The sequence below is a fragment of the Ambystoma mexicanum genome, chromosome 3q (genome assembly GCF_040938575.1).
Source record: "Ambystoma mexicanum isolate Mex_15411 chromosome 3q, UKY_AmexF1_1, whole genome shotgun sequence".
NCBI classification, from domain to species: domain Eukaryota; kingdom Metazoa; phylum Chordata; class Amphibia; order Caudata; family Ambystomatidae; genus Ambystoma; species Ambystoma mexicanum.
The window spans coordinates 257,963,769-257,985,632 of record NC_090926.1 but is presented as its reverse complement, the minus strand read 5'-3'; the positions used below and the strand labels follow the sequence as shown (position 1 = coordinate 257,985,632).

The following is a 21,864-nucleotide window of genomic DNA, read 5'->3' as shown; positions in this document are numbered from 1 at the left end:
AGAATCGCCTGCACTCCAATTGGTAAATCAGTGCTTGTTTGTAGTCTATTACTGCACCTAGGAACTGTTTCTTCTGAGATGGTACTAGACTTGATGTCTTGTTGATGCTGAATCCTTGTGTGTGAAATAGGTTTACCGCTTTTTGTTTGTTCTCTAGTCATGACTGTAGTGTCTTGCCTGTTATGAGCCAATCATCTAGATAGCGATAGACTGGTATGTTTTCTCTGCATTGGCACGCTACCGCAAGAACATTTGTGAACACACGTGGTGCAGATGCTATTCCAAAGGGTAGCTCTTTGAACTGAAAGTGTTGTGCCTAGACCATGAACCTTAGGAATCCTCTGTGACTGGGGAACATGGAAATATGTAAGTATGCATCTTTCATGTCTCGTGTGGTGATATTTGTTCCTTTTTTCAGTAAGGGAATGACTTCTTGAATGGTGGTCATTCAAACCTTTTGGGGTTTTACATACTTGGCTGGTTGCTAATCGAGTACTGGTCTTTGTTTTGTCCTTTTTTGGGGATTAGAGAATGGTTCCATGTGTTAACATTGAGGCAAAAATGACTGTTTAGACACAAAATCGCAGCAAAAAGGCTGTGTGGTTTTGCCGCCGCAATACATGTAATGGATGTGGGGGACACCCCTGTAACTCCTAAACCCATTATACTATTTAAGGGGAGCGAGGCACACCCCTGCAACCCTTCCTCCCCATAAACTGTATAATGGGTACACCTTCACCGGGTCAAACCATGGCATTTTTGCTGTGTTTTTCTTTTACAGACTACTTTTTTGCCACAATTGTATTACTGCACACCTAGAAAATACCCTTGTTTACCTGATGTTGAGGTTCTGGTTCAATGGCATTCTTTAGTAGTAAGGCCTCAACCTTCTTCTGTAATAGTTCCTTGTGTTCTGTAATGTTCTTGTTATGTGGTGGTAGGCTGCGAGGAGGCTTTAGTGGCTTGATGCAGTACCCTGAGACACTATTATTCAGAATCCTGTGCAGTACCCTTAGGGACCACTACATAAGATTAAGACTACAGGTGGTAGTACAATTTCACCTTTGGTACAAGCCTGTACTACACAGACTGGTAGCAGTAGCGGAGCAGCCAGACTTATCTCAAGAGAAATGAGCAGTAGTAGAGATTACACAAAGGACTACAAATACTGTGACTCAAGTAAACGCTCACTCAAGGTTTCTGGTTAAAAAATGTAATACATTTATTTTTAAACCATCTGTTCATAAAACACTTCACTTCTATTAAATTAAAACCACACTTTGAATATACTACACAGAACCAATTCCCCTTGTGCAGTTCAATTCAAGCTAAGTACATTGGGTTTTGACAGACCGGTGTTGGGAAACAAAGATGTTACCGTGGGTTAATACGCAATCACTTTTTGATAGTAATGACAGTTCATCAGTCTTACGAAAGAAAAGCGTACCCGCGAGAAGAAATGTTACCGTATTCAAACAAACTTAGCACATGAATTAACACAAGACAATTGGGGATAAAAATCATAGGCAATACTTTTGTCAAGGCAGATAGAATCACAAGACACTTTCTAAAACGTAGATAAAAGTCAATAGGCCTGCGCCAGTGTCAAATGGGACAGGGGTCCTGTTGTTGAGGATCACAAGGTTTGAACAGTTCACGATTCGAGATTGCCAGGAGTACTTAGATATTGTCAAAAGGGAAGCAAAAGTTATAAGAGGGAAGGAAAACAAGGACAGGCCTTGGGTGAGGAGAAAGGGTTCACCCCAATTCCTCGAAACTGGACAAAGTACCTTATTCGTATGAAGAAAAGCTGGTGCTATGGCAGTAGTTCCTGCAGACTCACGGTTCCTGGAGTTTCAGTCGTGGGGACAAGGACGACGTCTGGAGTGATCTGCACTACCCAGGGATGAGGCTAGCAGCAAAGCAACAGTGAATAAAAGGTGCGCTCCTTGAGGCTAGCAGCAGCAAAGCAACAGTGAATAAAAGGTGCGCTCCTTTTAAAACAGGAGAGGCTCTTCAGATGGCTATCAAGCTGTGTGCAGCGATTTCGACCAAGAAGAGGATCCTCTGACTGTGGAAGGTGAGCTGATTGATCCCATCAGGCTCAAGGGAAGAAGACTCCAGACTGGATCTTCTCTGGTCGTTGAAGGGTAGATAGCTCAAGACTAAAGCAGAGCTTCACCGGGACTTGGGAGTGCAGCAGCAGTCTTCTTCTCCGCTTCTTTTCGGTTCCTTGCAGTTCCAGTGGCGACTCCGACTTCCAGCCCAAGATTCCTGCCTTTTATGCCAAAATCCCCCATTCACACTGCCTGGCTGTCAATCACTAAGCAGGGGGGTTGTCCGGCCTGGACAACCACCATAGCCAATCGAGACAAAGTGCGACTTGGGTCTCCAAGGAGACCATGTGCAGGGGGTGACTAAACCCCTCCCTCACATTCAGCCCACCCAGACGCCAAAGGAGGACTTCTGGACAGAAGCCCGCCAAAGGTCGGCGAACAAAGAAGGCAAACCTGGTTGGCTGCGCAAAGTAAAACACAAGAAGGATTTTAACAAAAAGAAATGGCGATAAAACCCGACCAGAGCCAAAATAAAAAGTATTTGGACAAGCGGGTTTAAGTTCGAGGCTAATACAATAGCCTAAAACAGTACCACGTTTATATAATATAATTGCGGTTGAAAAGACAGGGTAGGTACCACTGCCACGAGCCAGGTCTTAGTGTTAAGGGAGCGAAACAAAGCTCCAAGAGGAGCAGACAAAAAGGAGTAGGAATTAACCCTTTCCAGTACTCCATGTAAGATTGGGTATACTGGATCTGCGGTTTAAATGACTACATAAAATAAATGCCAACTTTACCTGTTTCTGGGGGAACAGTAGTCAGCCCCAGAAAAATTGAGTCAGTGAGAAGTCTGAGAGACAACCCTGTGTCACTGCACTGAAGGTGATGTGCAACGCACACAAAAAGTTGGGCTCATGGAGTGGTGTGGCTCCATAGTCCAAGATCACACAAACAGTAGAAATACACATGGCAAAACACATGCAAGAGTGGGGAAACAAGGTTCACACTCTTACCAGGTGGAAAAAATAAATCTCAGAAATTGAGCAAAGCTGCTGAGGGACTCACTAGGTAAGGGAAATTAGCCATAAATGAGAATTCTCCCTAACAGACACTGTGTAACACCCACTGGTCCGATGTTATGCCCTCCCATAAGTGGGTGAAATGTTTTAATGCGTCCTACTGTGGGATGCATGGGAGGGGACGAAAAACTTTGGAATAATTGTTTGAGTGGATCTACCCCTAGGTTTCATTAATTCATCTTTTATAACGCGCTTAATACCAGAGACCAGTCTTTAAGCGCGGGACCGGTATTCGAACTGGTGTTGCTCTGCGTTGTCTTACTTTTAAGACAAAGATGTTGCCCCCGAGCCATCCTGCCAGCCCTTACCTCTATGCATATTTTGTGAGGGTGCATGATATGTGTTTTTGCAAAACCTGAAATCCTGTGAACCGAATAGGCCCAGTTTGTGTTTGGTGGGAGCTTAGCTGTGTATATGTTGCAGACTGAAAGGACCGCTTATTTCTCGGGAACCCCCTGTTCTGAACTAATCTACCAAAAATTGGACCTATGGTTTTTAGGGTGCCGTGATATTTTTTAGCCCTCTCTAGAGCCTCATCTACCTGTACCCCAAATAGGTGTGTTTCTTTCATTGGCTTATCTAGAAGGGTAGCCTGCGTCTCTGGCTTAAACCCTGTACTCCTAAACCAAATATGTCTCTTAACAGTTGCACCCTCTAGCTAGCCACATGCTGTCTCCACTGTGTCCACATTATTCTTTATAATAGCATTTGCGGAATGTTTACCCTTGGCAATGATCATTCTAAAAGCTCCTTGCATTTCCTCAGGTATCTATTTGGCCAGTCCATTCATGTCATGACATTGGGATGTATTGTGTCTGGAAATGATTGTATGCGCTGCAGGAAGGGGACATTGCTGTTCTCTGCACCCCCCCCCCCCCTGGTGGATACTCAGTAACTGCCATAAGCAGGTTTGCTCTTTTGCATGCTGTAGCTACAACTAGGGAGTCTGGGATGCTGGGATGGGTTGCTCCTTATGTTTAAGGGGTCTGTGGGTGAGGGTATGTCTTTTCCAACCTGGGAATAACTGCCTTAGTGCTGGCAGGTTTCAATAAGGAGGGATTTATCCCCTTTTCAATTGAGCCCAGTAGGGGTATAGAGTAGGAAACTCTTCTGTGTTCCTCTAATATGTCTTCTATGAAATCTACCCCTTACAATGGGTTCTTCAGCCATAGTAACAAATCGCTGTGCTGTCCTTATGACTAGGTGTGTATACAGGAAGGTGTGAACTAGAAAATGGTTTGCCCAGTAACGGCTCATTTTGTATGACCCTGCTACTCACTTTCTCCTCAATTTGGCTACCAATTTGTGTATGAAAATTACACTGGCTCAGTTGTCCGCTTATTCAATTTCTTTTTTAAAAGTTCATTCTTTTTTTTTAGATATACTCTGAATTTTCTACTTGGCAAATTAAACTTTTTCACAGTTATTGAAGTTTTAAAGAATTGGTTATTAAACGGCTCCTTCCTGCCAGATTCAAATGCACAAATACTGTGCCTGGCAAACTCACCTCTCCCGCTTGAACACCATGGCGTTGTTGGCCAGATCCATTTGCACTAGCTGAAGGATGACCTGTCTGCGGGTCCTGTTGTTTGGGGTCTTCAGGCGTGCCAGAATGCTATCAATGACATCTATGCCTAGAAAGAGAAAGCCACAGAAAATCAGAAGTTTCAGTCCAACGAGAGCAGCCACATCTTTGGAGAAACACCTGCGGATGTCAGCTGACCTTGATATGCCTATTTGATGGTCACATGTAATTATAGCACAGCCTCTCTGGCACTATTCCATTTACAATGAAAGCAAAGCATTAACCAAGAAGTGGGTTCCACCCCCCCCCCCCTCCACACGCCCCCACCAGGGCTTGCTAGAGCACAGAAACCAAACATCTAGAGTCAAAGGCGGCATGTTACAGCAAAGGGGCAAAAAAACGAATACTTAACCAGCCTGTCTCACCCAAGCAAGTTAACATTCAGATATAGGGATCTAAGCCCCTATACACAGCTGCAGGAAATCCAGGGAAAAATAGAAAAACATTATCCCACCCCCTCTCCCCCCTCAATGGTTCCCAACCTGCATGTCCCAATAATGTAACAAAGCCCTTGAGCTTGTTTGTGGTTGGATTACAACACTTGGGATTTACAAAAAACGAGCCGAAATCAAGGGACATCACCTGGCACCTCCTTGAACTGCAGGTAGAGATTGCGCAGCTGCGACTCCTCCTCTGGGGTCCACTTCACACGCTTGCTCTTTGTACCACTGCTCAGGGAAGGCAAACTCAGATAATTACTTCTTTTTATATAGAAGACCAAACAGGCTGATTTTGATTTCTTCAGTACACATTGTTATGAAAGCGTGTATTCAAATCAACAACTGATTAAGAAGCAAGTCTAAAGACTGTAGAATGTGGGGTGCAATTATTATTCCAAGAGAGAAGCAGGTTAAATGTGAATTTCCCACATGCTATCGGCACATGTGCTTCACCAATGCCCATTAGTGTCCGTAAAGGTGGAAGCTAATCTGACAAAGGTTGAGCTTTAATCCCACTTCCAGTGAAGTGAAATGCCTTTTTCTTGCAGTCATCCATGCTAATATGCATGTCCAGCATACAGGTTCCGTCGGTCAGCCTTTGGAACAAAACCGGCAGTTCATAGGTATCTTTGACCTTTTAGCCAGTTTTGTGGTTGAACCAGTCACCTGATGTTATGCTCTATTGAAAAGCTACTAAACCGATAATATAATTCTTGTATGTTAAACCAGAATTCCTATTTTTGGGATTGTATGGCAACCTTTCGGGGCCCCTCAACTTTGCTTGTTCCCTTATCTTTTTGGGTTCCTTTATCTCCTTTTGGTGGCCAGGGGTTTTTCTCCTAAAGTCTCCCGGCCATTATGTAACCCCAGGCCCAAATGGCACCCAATAAGGTATGGGGTTAGAGATAGGCTTAGGTAGCGGCTTGTTAAGGGATAGATAGGATAGATAAAAGAAGACACAGACATGTTTTAAACAATTCTTTATTAAAGTATCATGTGCTTTGCCTGTGTTTGCTGAATTTACCGGATGGTACTAAAGTTTCACCACCATGGCGAACACCTGGAATCTTTAGACTGATGACAATGTGTAGGACACCACTGCGAGTAACAATGGACTTAACTTGGTAGGCATTCCAAATGGGGGGGGGCCCACCCCAAAAAAATTCGATGGGTTTAAAAAAAAAAAAAAAATCAAAATAAAAAGAAATTAACCACAGTAAAAAACATCCCGCCATGAAATTACATGGAACCGAAAAAACAAGACAGTTGGAAAGTGATAGTTGGAAAAATTAGTAGGAGAGAAGGAGAAGCAATGTGTGTGCTCCCTGATGGGCCATGGCCTACAGCAACTCCATAGGGCTTCAGGAATACTGTTTCCTGAGCCGCGTATGCAGCTGCAGCTCCGCATTTTGCATAATCCAGATGTGACCGCAGCAGCCAGGGTTCCAGTGTGGTTTAGGGAGCCATTGCCCACTTGGTGGCCAATCCGGGCAGTCCAACAGTTGAGGACAAGTCCAGGGCAGCTTGCACGCGGCAGCACAGGTGAAATATGCGCCCGATGGGGGGCCGCTTGTGCCAGACGGGCTGGAAAGATCGAAAACTTGGTCAAGTGGTGCAGCCTGCAAGCCATAGGACTGCACTGGGCCAAGACCAGCCAGACCAGAGCAGATCAAAGTCCTGGGTGAAGATGGCGAGGCCCATAGGGTATGTCCCCAAGCACCGGGGCCATACGGTGAAGATTCCTCTTCCTCGTCAGCCGGGTGGCGTGTGTGGGAGCACCCACACTGATGAGGAGACTGTGTGGGATATGCCCCCGGTCCAAATGGGGATGGCGGTGAAGAGACTTAACTATGCGGCCGAAGCTTCCCAGTGGGCTGCAGCAGCACATAGTAGGCTCCACCTAGGTAGGCGGGAAACTGTGCAGAGCTGAGCAGAGGATTCGTCCACTCGGGCCCACCCATACGTGAATGGGCCTACCCGACCAGCACCACCATGGAGGAAATCTGGGCTGATTTAGCCACAAATACAAATCAAACACTGCCACAGAGGGAAATGGGTTTCCTGATCAGGCATGCCCTGGCCTTGAAGAGCATGTTAACTAGCCCATAGCAGCCATCCGTGGCAGAGCAGGGGTTTTGCAAGGAGAGTAAATGTGACAGCAGCAAAAGGTACTGTACTATGAATTGTTGTAAATAGACAAGGAATAACTCATTAAGACACTTGGGGCAGACAGCAGCTGCCAGTGTAATGTAATAAAAAAAAGGACGTGCTGCAAGATAAAAGAAAAGGGTAATTATTGGAAGGGAGGAGGAGAGATTAGGAAAGTTCATTTGGTTTGGGGTTTGTCTGAAATGGGATACATTACCCTGATTAATGAAGGGGCAAACAGCAAGAGGGGGAATTGAAGGGGGCGGAGCTATGAAGAAATTTCTTTATAATATTGTGTCTTTCTAATATAAGTGCCCACAGAGTTACAAAATCCCCCCACACCCCTCAAATTGACTGCCTTATTTTTCATCCGGAACTCTGGTTTGTGACCCATTGCCTGTCCGTATTAACATCTAGATGTTGCTGGTTGCTCAGCACCCCTTCCTCCTCAGCTGGTCCGAGGTGGTGTGGGAAGTTCCATTGTAGTCCATCGCTGGCCAGGGGAAAATAAATGTACACACTTGCCCAGGCTAGGGCAGGAAATCTAGGAGCTACAATGATGTCCCTTTTTACTTTATAGAAGGTATATGGTTGACCCCAAGGAGTCCAGTACCAGCTGTCCCTTCTCAGGCTCTGCATTTGTACTCTAAGGTGAATTTTATAACAATGCACAGGTTTTCGGGAGTAGGTTGGTGGCAGCTATACTTTAGTTTTTTTAGCTTTACCTGGCTGGGCTGCAAGTCAGCATTGGTAGTGCGAGAAACCTGAAGTTGTCACACCAGCTAGTCCCCGGAGATCTGTCAACCAGGTGCCGAGGACACGGCCATCGCTATTGGATCCAGTCCCTGGGGGTGAACCAGTGCGGGAGGATCACCTGGATAGAGGGTTCTGTGGGGAGTAGAAGTAGGATACAGACGGGCGAGACGTGAAACCCCTTCCTTACAACACCTTTTCCCCATCCTATCCCGTAGGATATTTAGAAGCTCTACAACCCTTTTCCGACAAACGCTTTCGTACACCGGGAACGACAATGGACTAACATCACAGAGGTTTACCCTACATGTCCCAACACCAGGGTCAGGCAGAGTCAGGCAATTAACAATAACTAGACACACCTGATGGCCCTTCCCCACAGGGATAAAAGGTGGAGCACGAGAGCACACTGTGAGCACGGCCGAATGCACGAGGAAACAGCCATTCCAGACCAGCAGTTTACTAAGAGGAGAAAGGCAGCGAGACCTGGAGGGAATTGACCTTGTCCTTTTCAACTCAGACCCGCGAAGACTCCGAAAAGGGAAATCATAAGACCGGGAAGGCCATCTGGCGTGTGGTGTGACAGGTTTCAATGGCCCATGCTGATAGCCAAAGCGGGGCAAAGCACTTGCCACTGTGGTACCGTCCTCGACTCCCTATGAATAGGCACGTTATAAATGCCATAACATATCATATCATATATCCCGAGACAAGAAGCTCCAACAGTTCAGCACAGCCAGTGAGTCGGAGAAGACTGATAGTAAACCGATCTGTGCTGGGCCCAAGGTTGCAGGTGGCAACATTGTTGAACAATGTTTTGCAAATTTTACTTTAAAGAAACTGTAGTGAAAGGTCCAGAAGCAGAGTGGTCCTGTGTCTCTGGGGCACTCATTCAAGGGACTCTGACTGGAGTCTTTTTGTGTTGTGACCTGTGGAGAAGGGGGGGGGGTGTCGCTGTGCCCAGGAACAAGAGGGGCATCACCCGTCCCACTGGCAGGTGCTGGCACCCACAAGACGACCGGGAACGGCGCGGGAGAAGTGCACACCAGCGCACCAGGTGTCATCGGCCGCGTCGGGAAGAGTTGACGCCGGCTGCTGCGAGGCCTGAAGGAGGAGGAGTAGGCTGAGGGTGGTACCCCCCCCGCAGCCATCGCGTGCTAAGCCCATGCTGGGGAGGTGAGGAGGCAGCGGCAACTCAGTGCAGCTGACAAGGACCCCAAGAGGTACCGACAACTGTGAGGCCCGGGGAGGAGTAGCCGGCCGCAGACACCAGCTACAGCTGACATTGCGAGCTGCGCCCGGGTGGGCTAAAGTGGAAATCACCCGGTGATCAGCAGCAGAGGAAGGATAAGGCTACATAAGCGAAGGGCTCCGTGAGGCCCTACCAAGGAGGAGCGGACTGCCCACAGCAGGCACCGGAATCACACCAGAGTGCACCACAGAGGTGATGTCAGGTTTTCACATTCTGTACCTCACATTGGCAAGATTCCTATTAGAAAAGAGTGTTGCAAATATTATTTCAGGAAAGTTGGAAAGGGAAGGTGGTTTAAATATTAAAAAGATTCTGTTTAGAGAGTAGAACAATTCCTGTTTTTAGTTCTATTTTAATTTAGAAAGATGAAAATTCCCCAAGCCAAGATGGTGGAACACTTTCTCAGCAGTGATTGGTGTAGTTTATAGCAGGCATCATTGTGATGTCATTTAGAATGTTTCCAATAATTATCAACTGCCTTTCATTAAAGTTTTCACCAGAGTAGGTCATGCTTTAGTTTTCTCCAGTGAATAAAGTTATAGTTTTCACTACAATATAGTAGAGTACTTATTTTTTAGTATAAATCCCTCTCAGAATGTAATTTAGTAGTTCCCAGTTATAGTGAGAGAAGATCTACAGAAGAAAGAAGATTCCAAGAAGCTTTGGTTGGCTGAGTGGCAGATTTTTCAAGTTCAAGACGAAGCTAAGTGAAACTCTGAAAGTTTGTGTTGTTTCTTAAAAAACCAAAGAACTCTTTATTTTTGTTATTGGAACTATATCTGAACAATTGGATCTGTTTAATGTATATATTTTTATTTTTTAAGTTCCAGTTTAACACCTTACTCGAGAAAATTTGGATTAGTCAATTAAATGTGAGCGTATTCGTTTTCGCTTAGTTGTTTAATTGCTAACATATCTTATAACAATATTAACCTTTATATTACGAGCGCGAGACTGTAGCTATTGTGCGCGCGTATTGTTTATTTTTGACCGCGCGCTTAAGAGAAAAGGACCCTATTGTGTCGCTTGAACGTCGCGGCCATTTTGGAATTGCGTTGTACGTCGCGGCCATTTTGGGATTTTCTTCGTGCTTGTGTCGCGGCTATCTTTTGGATTGCTGAACATTTTGAATCTTCGTCACGCTTCGCACATGTGACTTGAAAACTTGACATTTTTTATATTGAATGATTATTTCACAAATTAAATTCCTGCAGACTTCATGGTGAAATTTATCTTCAGCTAGACCCACACCAGGTATTTAATATTAAGCATTTCTTATATGAGGAAGTTGTTAACAGAAAAGATAAGATAGTAATTATTTGGGTATTATTTCCAGAACAATATTAATAGCAAGGAATAAGAATTCAGTGAAGAAACGAAGTTTATAAGAAGTCCTTCCTTGGAATAACATTTAAAGTTGGGTCAAGAAAAGACAATTACAGAAGTCTCCTGTTTATGAGAAAAAGACAGAAGGAATTAGCCTATTAGCTATTAAGCATAGGCTTCAGGTAATGGGAACAGAGTTATACGTTTTTTAGAATAGATATTGAGAGTTAGCTTAATATTAAAAAAGATTGCCTTTACATTTTTAGGTTCTCTATTGCTAAATACCAGAGACATTCCTGTGAAGACAAACAGAAGTGCCAGAAGCAAGAGTTCCTGTGTTTGTTTGTTTATCCATTTCCCTTTCCCCTTGGGTTTGCCTGGCCAATAGTTTTACGTAAAAGGATTGTTGAGCAGGCAGGCTTTGGGGGCTAGGTGGGCCAACTTCACTCCTGCAGGATTCAACTCTTCAGTTCCTTGACAGGTGAGGAGAAGAGGGTGATTCAGGTGAGGTGGGGCAAGCCCCCAGCAACAACTGACCTACTGACACTTGCATAGGAGTGCACCACTTAAGAGAACCAGGTGCCCCTGGCAGTGAAGGACGGGTAGAGGAGCCAGTGCAGTGAGGGGAGGCAAAGGAAATAACACCCAAAGAAGATCGGGCACAGAGGGAGAAAATCTTGCCACAAGACTCTTCAGAGGGGTGAGGGGACCCACGGACATTGTGCGCACAGCCGGGCCACAAAGGAGGGGGGGCCACCCACAGATAAGAATCAGGGGGAGAGTAAGCACCACCAGGATGCTCCGGAAGAGAAGTGGTGAGGCGACAGGGAGTATTGCCTAACCCGGGACAGACCTCAGAAGCCAGTGGGAGAGGAGAGAGAGAGAGAGAGAGAGAGAGAGAGAGCTTGTTTGGAAGAAGAGATACTCTGCAACACTATAGAGGAAAAGAATGAAGGAGAAGGGTGTGAAGCCCCATCCGAGGTGCCCCTAGGTGGGCCACTGCAGAGGGAATTGGGGAGCAGTGGGTCGGGTACCCACCAGTACTGAGGCCCGAGGGCCCCCCCTGAAGCAAAGCCCTCCTGCATCATCCTCATCCAAGCAGGCCCCAGTGTGCCAGCGCACTGGTGGAGGCCCTAGGGAGGTGGTAACTCGTGAGTGGGCCCAACTACGACAAACGGATGCTGAGGAGGATCGGGGGGCAAGAGGAGTGAAAGAAACCCTGGTCCAGGAAAGGGGAGCCAGTGGAGTGTGTGCAGAGACAAGGGATGGTAAAGTGGGAGAGGCCGACTAGGAAGTTTGGGAGAAGGACACCTACGGGAGAGTGAACTGTGTGACACAGAGTGGGTGTAAGGACAAAGGGGGTGTGGGGTCAATGACCTGGAGAGAGAAGTTCTCCCAATACCAGTACCACAGCCATGTCGGAGGAGAAATGGAGAGGGAGAAGGACGCTATGCGACCCAACCCCAGCTCTGCAGAGATAGGGACCATCAAGAGTGACATTCAGATGATCCTGCAAGAGATCTGGGGAAGGAGAACTCACATTGGAGCTAAAGTGGCGGGCCTGTCAGCGAAAGTGGACACACTGAAGGAAAGGCTCGGTTGGGGGTGGGGGGTGTTAGGAGGTTTAAAAATTAGGCCTCCACGGGCATTCTCGAGGAGCAGATCGAGGTCCGGTTTCAGGACATTGAGAGACGAGAAATGGAGTTGGGCCTCAAACTGGACATCGAAAATAGGAAGAGGCGAAACAATCTCCGGTTCTTTTGCCTCAAAGAAAGGGAGGGGGAATCCCTGGCAGGACTTGAGAAGACAATCCAAGAAATCATTTGGATGGTCCGAGGATCAAAAGAAGGAGCACACATGACTCTGGATAGAGTGTGCCGTGCAGGCGGAGGTAGTAGAGGGCCACGCTCTGTGCTGACGAGACTGCATTATTACCGGGACAAAGCAGACATCCTGGAGAAGGCTAAACGCATGGGAATCATTGACTAGGAAGCCTCCAGAGTGGCAATATTCAGGACCTCTTGGCGCAGACCCTCTTGAGGCAGAAAAAGTGTGGCCCTCTGACGAAGTGGTTATAGGAGAAAGGAGTTTGAGATCAGTGGGGAAACCACTTTGTGCTAATATTTGAATGGTAAGGCGAAAGATTCACCTGGTGTCGGAAGAAGATCTCGGGAGAGCCACAGAAACTCTGGTGGGACTCCGGAGGAATGGGGCCACTCTGGAAGGATATCGGAGAGGCGATAGATTCGTGACCCACACAGGGAGCAAGACTGTTGGAGAATGCAGTGGGCCAGGAAGTTTCCGAAACTGAACACCCCCTCTCAAAGAAGGGAGTGACATGAGGGACATGGACCACTTGGCACACTGTTAAATTGCTCTGAGGGGGCGATGGGGCCTGATATCAGGTCCCTATATACCCCATACATGACACCCCTCAGGGGGAGTTTACCCGGAGGGAGATTGGGGGGGGGGCGTTTGTGCAGCGCAAATCTATTTTGGTTGGAGACACCGTGTTCGGGGGTAGGTTGGCTAGGCTCACAGGCACAATGGGGGTTAGGGGGAGATACAAGAGATGTAAGCGGGTAGAAGTTGGGGGGGGCTGTTTCTTTCACTATCATTGTTCGAATGAGGGAGTTTTTTTGTGTATCATGGGTGTGTGCCAGGGGAGGGTAAGGCACACGAAGGGGACCAAGGGTGGAGGTGACAGTGAAGATGACAAACGCTGTGACATGGGCAGGGGACGGCATTTCTGGTGGTTCGACAGGTATGACCAACATATTGGGGGTGCACGGTCGGACGCCTCAGTTTGGGGTTATGGGGGGGGGGATGTATCATGCAGCAGGTCTTGGGAGGAGTGATGTGGGGGTACCTCTTGAGTGATGTTCAGGGTGACAGGAGAAGGGTAAAAACAGGCTATGGCTGAGATTCGCGTAGCCACACTAAATGTTAAAGGGCTAAACTCCCAAAACAAGAGATCCCTCACAAGCAATATGTTTCGTAAACAGAGCTTGGTGATCCTCGTCCTGCAAGAGACACTATAAAAAGGTGGCAGAATCGGCTATATGAGGGAAAGAAATTGATAAATAATGTTGGGCTTCACACAGGGATCGCAAGGAGGGAGAGGGTATCATACTGGGAACAGCCTTCAAGATGACAGAGATACAGGTTAAAAGGGGATTTGGGGTCGATTTCTAGGGATAAAGGGGTTCAATGGGGAAGCGTGAATGACCTTGGCTACCTTATATGCTAACATGGGACAGATGGGTTTCCTGCACCAAGTCTTCGAGTTCCTGGAGGGCTGGGCAGAGGGAGCCAAGGTACAGGAGAGGAGAGAGGGGGGAAGGGGGGGGGATTTCAACCTGGAGGCGGATCCAACACTAGACTGGTGGCCACCAAGGACAAAGGTCCGAAAGTGGCGGGCACAGAGAACGCTGCCTTCAAGCACCTCCTGACGTATGGCGTGGACACCTCCTGAGGCAGTGGGGGCTACACATTTTTTTTTTGCCCCTGCACCAGACATATACAAGGATAGACTTGCTCTTGGTCCCGCATGACAGGGAGGCCGAGATGGGGGCACCCAGGGTTGAGGCAATTACCTAGCCTGATCATGAGTTCGTGGTAGCGGAATAGAAGATAAGGAGCCCTAAGTGGCAATTCCGCTGGGGGTGCAATGACACTTTGCTGAGGGACAGGGTCTTTTGGGACTTTCTTGGGAAAGAGGTACAGGCATACTTTGAGGCTAACGATAACAGAGAGACGAGTATGACCACGGTCTGGGAAGCTACCAAAGTCACATTTCGGGGCCTACTCATAGTTGGAGGTGCACGGGAGAGGGAGAGTGGGTTGATCAGGGGAAGGCTCAGGGGGAAATTGAAAGTGTTGCGGTCGCAACTCCTCAGTAAAGGGTCCGATAAGGGAGCGCTCCTGTGGGAGATGCGGGACAATAGACCAGAGCTCCACATGGCATTGATGGGGGAGGTGGTAAAGAAGATGAGGTTCATGAAGCAAAGGTACCATGAAAGGGGAGACAAGGTAGGGACGCTTCTGGCAAACAGTGAGGGGGTGCAGTGTGGAAACGAGAATAGGTGGAATTCAGGGTGTAGAGGGGAGTAGAGGGACTACAGGGGTTGAAATGTATTCCTGGTTCGCGGAATACCATCAAAAGTTCTATTCCAGTACAATGGAGACCTCAGGGGAAAAGTTGAGGGGCTATCTAGCAGACCAGCGGCTACCCAAGCTGACAGGGGTGGAGAGGGAGGTCCTGGAGGAGGAGGTGACGCAGGAAGAAGAGACTGTAGGTGGGGAAGACCCCAGGGGAGGACGGGTTTACAGCGGACTTCTATAAGCAATACCAGTCCTCACTGGCTGGCAAAGTTGTTTAATTTAACAGTGGGGGAGGCTACAACTCCGCCGACATTCCTCCGGACACTGATCACAGTCATCCCGAAGCCAGGGAAGGACCCAGCCAACTGTGCCTCGTATAGACCGATTTCACTCCTGAATGTCGATGCAAAATCTTTCACCAGGATCCTTGTGTCACGTTTGGAATCCTACCTCCCGCAAATCATTCACCCAGACCAGGCAGGTTTTGTGATGCATAAGCAGGGAGCCGACAACATGCGCAAGACGCTTCATGGTCTTAATGCTGAGGGGTGGGTGGGGTAGGGGCCTGTTGCTGGCCCTAGATGCAGAAAAGGCCTTTGACCGGGTGAGCTGATCCTTTATGCGGGTGGTCTTAGCGACCATGGGAATGGGCCCGAGGCAGATGGGGTGGATGGCGGCCCATACTCCAGCCCAACAGCAAGGGTACTGGTTAATGGAAGTGTATCGCAGAGTTTCCCCACTGCAGCAGGGCACGCGGCAGGGGTCCCTCAACCCCCTGCTATATGCACTGCTTATGGAGCCATGGGCAGCAGCGGTTTGGGAAGATGGCAGAATAAAGGGGGTCCAGATGGGGGATACAGAGTGTAAGACTGGTCTCTTTGCAGATGATGCCCCGCTTTTTATCACAGAGCCGGAACAATCAGTGCCTCCCCTGTTGGAGAGCTTGGTGCAATATGGGAAGCTCTCTGGCTTTAAGGTTGGGGGGGGGGCTGTTGGAGGTAGAATACATTGGGAAACTACCATTTCGGGTTCAGGACGACTCTTAGTTATTTGAAAATCCAGGTGACACGCAATTACGGTGATCTCTTCCCGAGGAACTTCCTCCCGCTGTGGGCGGCCGTGAGAAACGACATGGAGAGGTGGGCAAGACTGGAGCTCTCTTGGATGGCGCGCCTGAACGCTATTAAAATGGTGGTATTACCTAAGTTTCAGTTTCTATTCCAGATGCTACCAGTCATGATCCTGCAGGCCTTTTTCGCAGAGGTGAGGAAGGTTATGCTAAAATTTGTCTGGGCAGGAGTAAAGCAGAGGGTGACCTACAGGCCTTTAACCCTGCCAAGGGACAAGGGGTGGGATTCCCAGACCTAGAGACCTACAACAAAGCAGCCCAGCTCCGGGTCATGGTGGATCAATTGAACTCGCTCTAGGAAAAACATTGGGGGCCAATGGACAATGCGATACTAGCCCCAGTTTCACTGGGCGAATGGTTGTGGGTGCCCAGAACACATGTCCCGCGCAGGGTTCTGCTCCACCCGGTGCTGGAAGTCCTGTGGGCTATGTGGGAGGAAGAGGGAGGGACAAACTGATGGCTCACCTCCTGGCCATCGCCCTTGAATTGCAAATGGACCCCGCCCTTGAGGGACGAGATAAGGGCCTATTGGCATTCCAACTCTGGTATTGGGGGGGGGGCTCTCTAGAGCCGGACAAATGTGGGACAGAGGGGCCTTTCTCCCGGTGAATAGGCTGAAATAGGCTTTGAACGTGGGTAGATTGTCACCCTTTCGATACCTGCAGCTGAAGGAAGTCCTAACGGACCCCCGGTGGCAGGAGAACTTGAAAAGGGAGTTTACGGACTTTGAACGGCTCCTGCTATCAGGGAGGGGTACCAAGGGACTCATCACAGGGCTATACAAGACAATTTTGCTGGCGGAGCCAAGGAAGCATTCCCAGCCAGGGTTAGGTGGGGGGTGGAACTGGGGAGAGACATTGAGAATGCTTTATGGACACAGATCTGTAGAAGGGTTGTACTGTCAACAATCTCCCTGCAGTATAGGCACCAATCAATAAAAGTGATAGAGGTGGCACTACCCCCCGGGTAGGATAGCGAAGATGCGTAAAGGGTACGACCCACGCTGCTGGAAGTGCAAACAGGTGAAGGGTGATTTATATACAAATGTGGTGGGGTTGCCCCAGAGTACAGCCATACCTGAGGGAGGTCCTCCTGGAATAAGGGGGTGGACAGAATCCACAGGGAGCTCTCCCCGTGGCTCCTCCTTTTTGGAGTGTGGTTAGAAGAGGAGGAAGAAGTTGAAGGGGGGCACAAGCTGCAGATTAAGTTGGTCTCCGCAAGATGTTTGGCCCAACTTTGGAAATATCCCTGCATGCAAATGCAAAAGGAATGGGTGACAAAGATAAGAGCGATCTATGACATGGAATACCTTACTCATGTGTTGGATGAGTCCCGGTCGAATATTGAGGGCTTATGGCTTCCATTCTTTGAGAAATACGGGTGCTACGAGGGTGTATGATGAAGGTTATACCACGTTCTGTTTGATCCCGGGGAGGTCCTGTGAGAAGGAAATATACGCAACTCAAGCCGTGGCCCTGAAATAGACCAGTGATGCACCTACATGGTTAGCCGACAGGTCTGGTAGACTGATCAGTGCAGAATGAATGCATATCTGTAGGATTAGGAGCAGCTTTTCACGAAAAAGGGGGCTACCCCAAGTTTGAACTCTGGACTCAATGAGGACCGGCTGCATGGGGGACTAAGAGGGTGGAGGGGAAGAAGGGATAGGAAGGGGCGTGTGGGGGATTTGAATAATTTTTTTTGGTTTGAGGTGGTGGTGTAATGATGGTTTGTAACAGTTATGTTAAAATGCTAATAAAGTTAAATTTGGAAAAAAAAGGGCAAAGAGCAGTAGGTAAACATGAAAGATTACCAAAGGAACTTTTGGTTTTTCTGTTTATGGTCTAGCATGCCTTCTAAGGCAAGAGACTTTATAGGAAAGAGACTTGGCCCCAGAAGGTCCTGGCATCGTTGAAAGGAACTGTAACCTTGCACTGGCGAGGCCCAGAAGTGTGCTGTGCTCAAAGGTCTTGCCTTGTCCCATGCAAAAAATGTGGGGAAGGGAGACCCCAAGCCTACCATGATTTGGTGAACATTTCTTTCTTTTCTTGTGAACATTATCCCCCACTATTTTGTAACTTAGTTGTAAGGAATGGCAATCTTTTTTTTTTTTTTTAGTATAGGCCCTTTTTATTTGACAAGACGCCACTAGGATTGCCTTATTATTTGATGGTCGAAGCTTGCTCCCATTTTATTTTTAGGTTTAGATTAGGTGTTTTTCTCACCCATTATGCAGTTTAATAAACGCCCTTGAACTGTGATCACTTGTATCTGTCTTTACTGTTGCCAGCGTGAGTTCCTTACAGTAGCCAAATGTACTTTTTTGATATCCATTGGAGTACTAATGTTTTTTCTAATCCTGCTCTTGGCCATTTTGTGTTTCAGGGCTTTCTTTTGTCTACGTGACCATAAGGTGGCCCCATAATGGCCATTCAGGCTCTTAGCGATTCCACAATGGCAGTCTCCACCATGGTCCTAACTGGTTTAGCACAGTATAGTTCCCTGGATGATCCCGCTAACTTCCCTTGGGCGTGGCAAAGGCTGAGTGGCAGTCCTACTGACCAAACAGTATGGCTGGTCATTTGAACCCCAGTCCCTTTTAGCGATTGGCTGGCCTTTGGCAAGCTACATTTTACAAGGGTATTTTGGCTTTTTATTTCCCCTGTTGCATGCTTAGTTTCCTCTACTGCATTGAGTAGGAAGCAGGTCTGCTAAAGGAGATCTTTGTGGTGATTCATGCCGTTTGCCATTTTCGAACCCTTACCTGGCCATACTGGCTCAGTACAGTGCTTTGGGTATATCCTGGTTTTGGTGTATTGCCTCTGGAAGTCCAGTAGAGCATGTCGGAAGTCTCCTAATGTTGCACCACATCTGCTGTGTCAAGCCTTCTTTGCCAGGACCATTTCTAGGGCCATTTTACTGGTGTATGCACAGTTAGTGCCACAATCTTTAAATTGGCTGTGGGTCACCGCAGGAGTCCAGATCTTCAGCTTGGAACGTTCGAGAGTTCCACATTTCTCCCCATCCTGAGACTGTTTAGTGCTGAGCCGTCTTCTTTTTTAGACCAACGAGCCGCTGAGAGTTTCTATGGGATCTAGGGCCTTTCCTGGGTTGTCCTTGCTAAAATGTATGATACAGGTTTGAGGGCAGACGTCTTGGGAAGGTCCACGGTTTCTTTCCTGGGTTGAGGAGGCCTTTGTTGGCCAGGGGCTCAAGTCCTAGAAAAACAAATCCTGAAAACCATATCTGTGCAAAAGAGCCATTTACTCACTGGGTTGTTTGGCGCTGCAGGAGCTGTCTATGCCAAAAGTACCTGTGGTACCTAGGGTGGGCGATTAGTCAAGATACTCACCCCTAGGTGTCCCTATGGTCCAGGCTAGAGTTCCTGGGTGGAGAGTCTTTACCACAATCCCCATAGACTGCTTTTCGGGGTGGGGGAGGGTCAACCTGTTCTGCCACTTGTTCCTTGGGGCCTGGGTTCCTCTTCTGACCTCTGGAACACATATTTTGGGTCTCCTGTGGCTTCCCTCGGGTAGTTCATCTCAGAATCTGCACCTCTGGGGTCAAACAGACTTATCTCTACTGAAGCAGACAGCCCCTTAACTTTCTCCCAGTCATTCCAACGGAACTGTGAAATTAGCTGGAACGCTGCGAAAATTGGTGTACTTACCTGCTCCCAGAAATTTGTCCTGGATCCCCTTGGGGTCTAGTGAGCTATGGACCAAGTTTTCCATTTGGGCTGAGTGGGGAGACGAGTGGATTTTCTGTGTTGGAGATGGATCTACAGTCTTTCCACCCTGTTCTTTGCTCAGAGGCGGAGCCTTGATGCAGTACCTGCATTATCCCCTCTACATAAGCTCAACACCAGCGCGGAGTGTGGTGCAGAGCAGGGGGGTGGGGGAGTGGCTTTCTGTGGTTGGAGTTGGATCTGCAGTCGTTCCACCCTGTTCTTTGCTCAGAGGCAGAGCCTTGCTGCAGTAACGGCACTATCCTCTACATAAGCGCCACACCAGTGCGGAGTGGGGAGACGAGTGGTCTTCTGTGGACCGGTTCACAGACGCTAGCCCCTCATCTATCAACGGTGTCTGTGCTCCGGAGAGACCTGCCAAAATGGCGGCTTCGGGACGCCCTATAATGCGACAAAAACAAAGGCTTCAAGATGCTGATACGTCTAACAGCGTGATTGAATCTGGGCGACATGAGGTGAGTGTGTCCCCGCCTCGTGTCATCCCTGCTATATTTATGCCTAAACACACACAAAATCGTGTTTATGCTAACATCAGGGATAGACAACAATGATACCATCAAACCAACTGATATGATCATTGCAGACACTAATACTGTCAAAACAGCTAACTTTCAGCTCAGCGCACCACAAAACTCTTCATGCTCATTTCTTCACACTGCTTGCGTTAACCACGTCGAACCCGACCTAGCTGCATTCAACTGTCGGCTCCCCCATGGAGCTGAGCGAGTGATACATGATCAGTGCTTCCCCATGCTATCCCTACAATTTACCCAGGTCAGGTACACCCAAATTGATTTGGACAAAACTGTTACTACAAGTGAGATGCTTGGGGTTGCACCGGGAATTGAGAAAATCAAGCAAAGCCATGACAGAACCAATTCCGTCGACAATACTGTTCGAAGACGTAGCGTCTAACACAGGAAACGCTATACCCTCAAACTTTGAGGAAATCTGTAGAGTCAGCTCCGAAGGCCTTGACACCAATGCCACTTGCCTTGTCTGGTGTGCCGCAATAGAGAGCCCTAAAACTAAATCCCAACAATGCTGTAACCACTTTCCCCACAAAAACATTGCAAACTCCTCGGTCACACCCAAACAACTGCTACCTCACCTCCCGAAAATATAGTCAAGTAAAACGCTGGTCTGCACCTCATTGGAGCATATTTTTGTTATTGCTCTAGCCCCATGATAGATTCAGCCCCGGTAGCCGAGCCTTTACATGCAAGTAGCCCTCAGGCAAGCCATGTTTATTCTCTCGATTTGGAGCTCCAGCGCTCTGCTCTGGCAGTTTGCTTATCCCGAGATATTGCAGCTCAAAAAGGGGCAGCTGGAATGAAACTAAAAACAAAAAGATCCCCAAAAATCAAAGTTGACCCAAGCGGGCGCGACATGATCAGTGCTTCCCCATGCTATCCCTACAATTTACCCAGGTCAGGTACTCCCAAATTGATTTGGATAAAACTGTTACTACAAGTGAGATGCTTGGGGTTGCACCTGGAATTGAGAAAATCAAGCAAATCCATGACAGAACCAATTCCGTCGACAATACTGAAGCCTCAATATTGTGGGAGAACAGGTTATGCGACCAAGCAAGACGAGAAGAGTGATGAATCAACTCTGATGACCACCCTTTTGGAAAATTGTAAATGGGTGAGAAACTAGTGCTCAGAATGGAAAAAGACAAACCTATCGTTAGACCATCAAGGGCTGACTTCTCCACAATTACATCCACAAAGAACTAGGTCAATACAGCTTGATGGCCACAATGGAGAGCCCTCAAAAAAGTGAGAATCTCAACCATAAGCGAAACGCCATAACTAACAGGACAGATGGTCGCTCTGGCACCCAGCCTAGACTTGAGTTGGAGGAAGACTAATGGCCCACAAGGGCAAGCCCACCCTGTGCAGCATTGGATCAACTGCCCCCTCTAGCAAAGGCTGCCGAGGCCAGGCTGCCGACAGCATCTAGCACAAAGCCTCCAATGACAGTAGCAGCATTAGACCCAAATGTTCAACCAAGGAATAATCCCACACAAACACTTTCTGAAATTTGGCAAAAATGCTAAAGTAAATACTGCTTATTTACAAAATAACGAGGGTCGACAGCAGCAAAAGAAACCCAAAACCCAACAATCGTCCAAAACTACAAAGTCTAACGGCCCTCGAGCCCTTTTAAGGAATATAAGGCTCCCACAAGAGCCCAAAGCGCCCGACCTAGCCCTAAAGAAGATAGACAGAACAGTA

At 47.8% G+C, this 21,864-nt stretch overlaps 1 protein-coding gene across 3 annotated transcripts in view; it reads right to left on the bottom strand.

Moving 5' to 3' along the window:
- The window catches only part of TIMELESS (timeless circadian regulator), a 1,506,051-nt gene that overhangs the window by 425,360 nt on the left and 1,058,827 nt on the right, over positions 1-21,864 (bottom strand). For all 3 annotated transcript variants that reach the window (XM_069653695.1, XM_069653693.1, XM_069653694.1), the window contains 2 exons: positions 5,304-5,389; positions 4,644-4,770 (listed from right to left, as the gene is read on the bottom strand). In XM_069653695.1, coding sequence (XP_069509796.1) covers positions 4,644-4,770; positions 5,304-5,389 — 213 coding nt within the window. The remainder of the gene's footprint in view (positions 1-4,643; positions 4,771-5,303; positions 5,390-21,864) is intronic.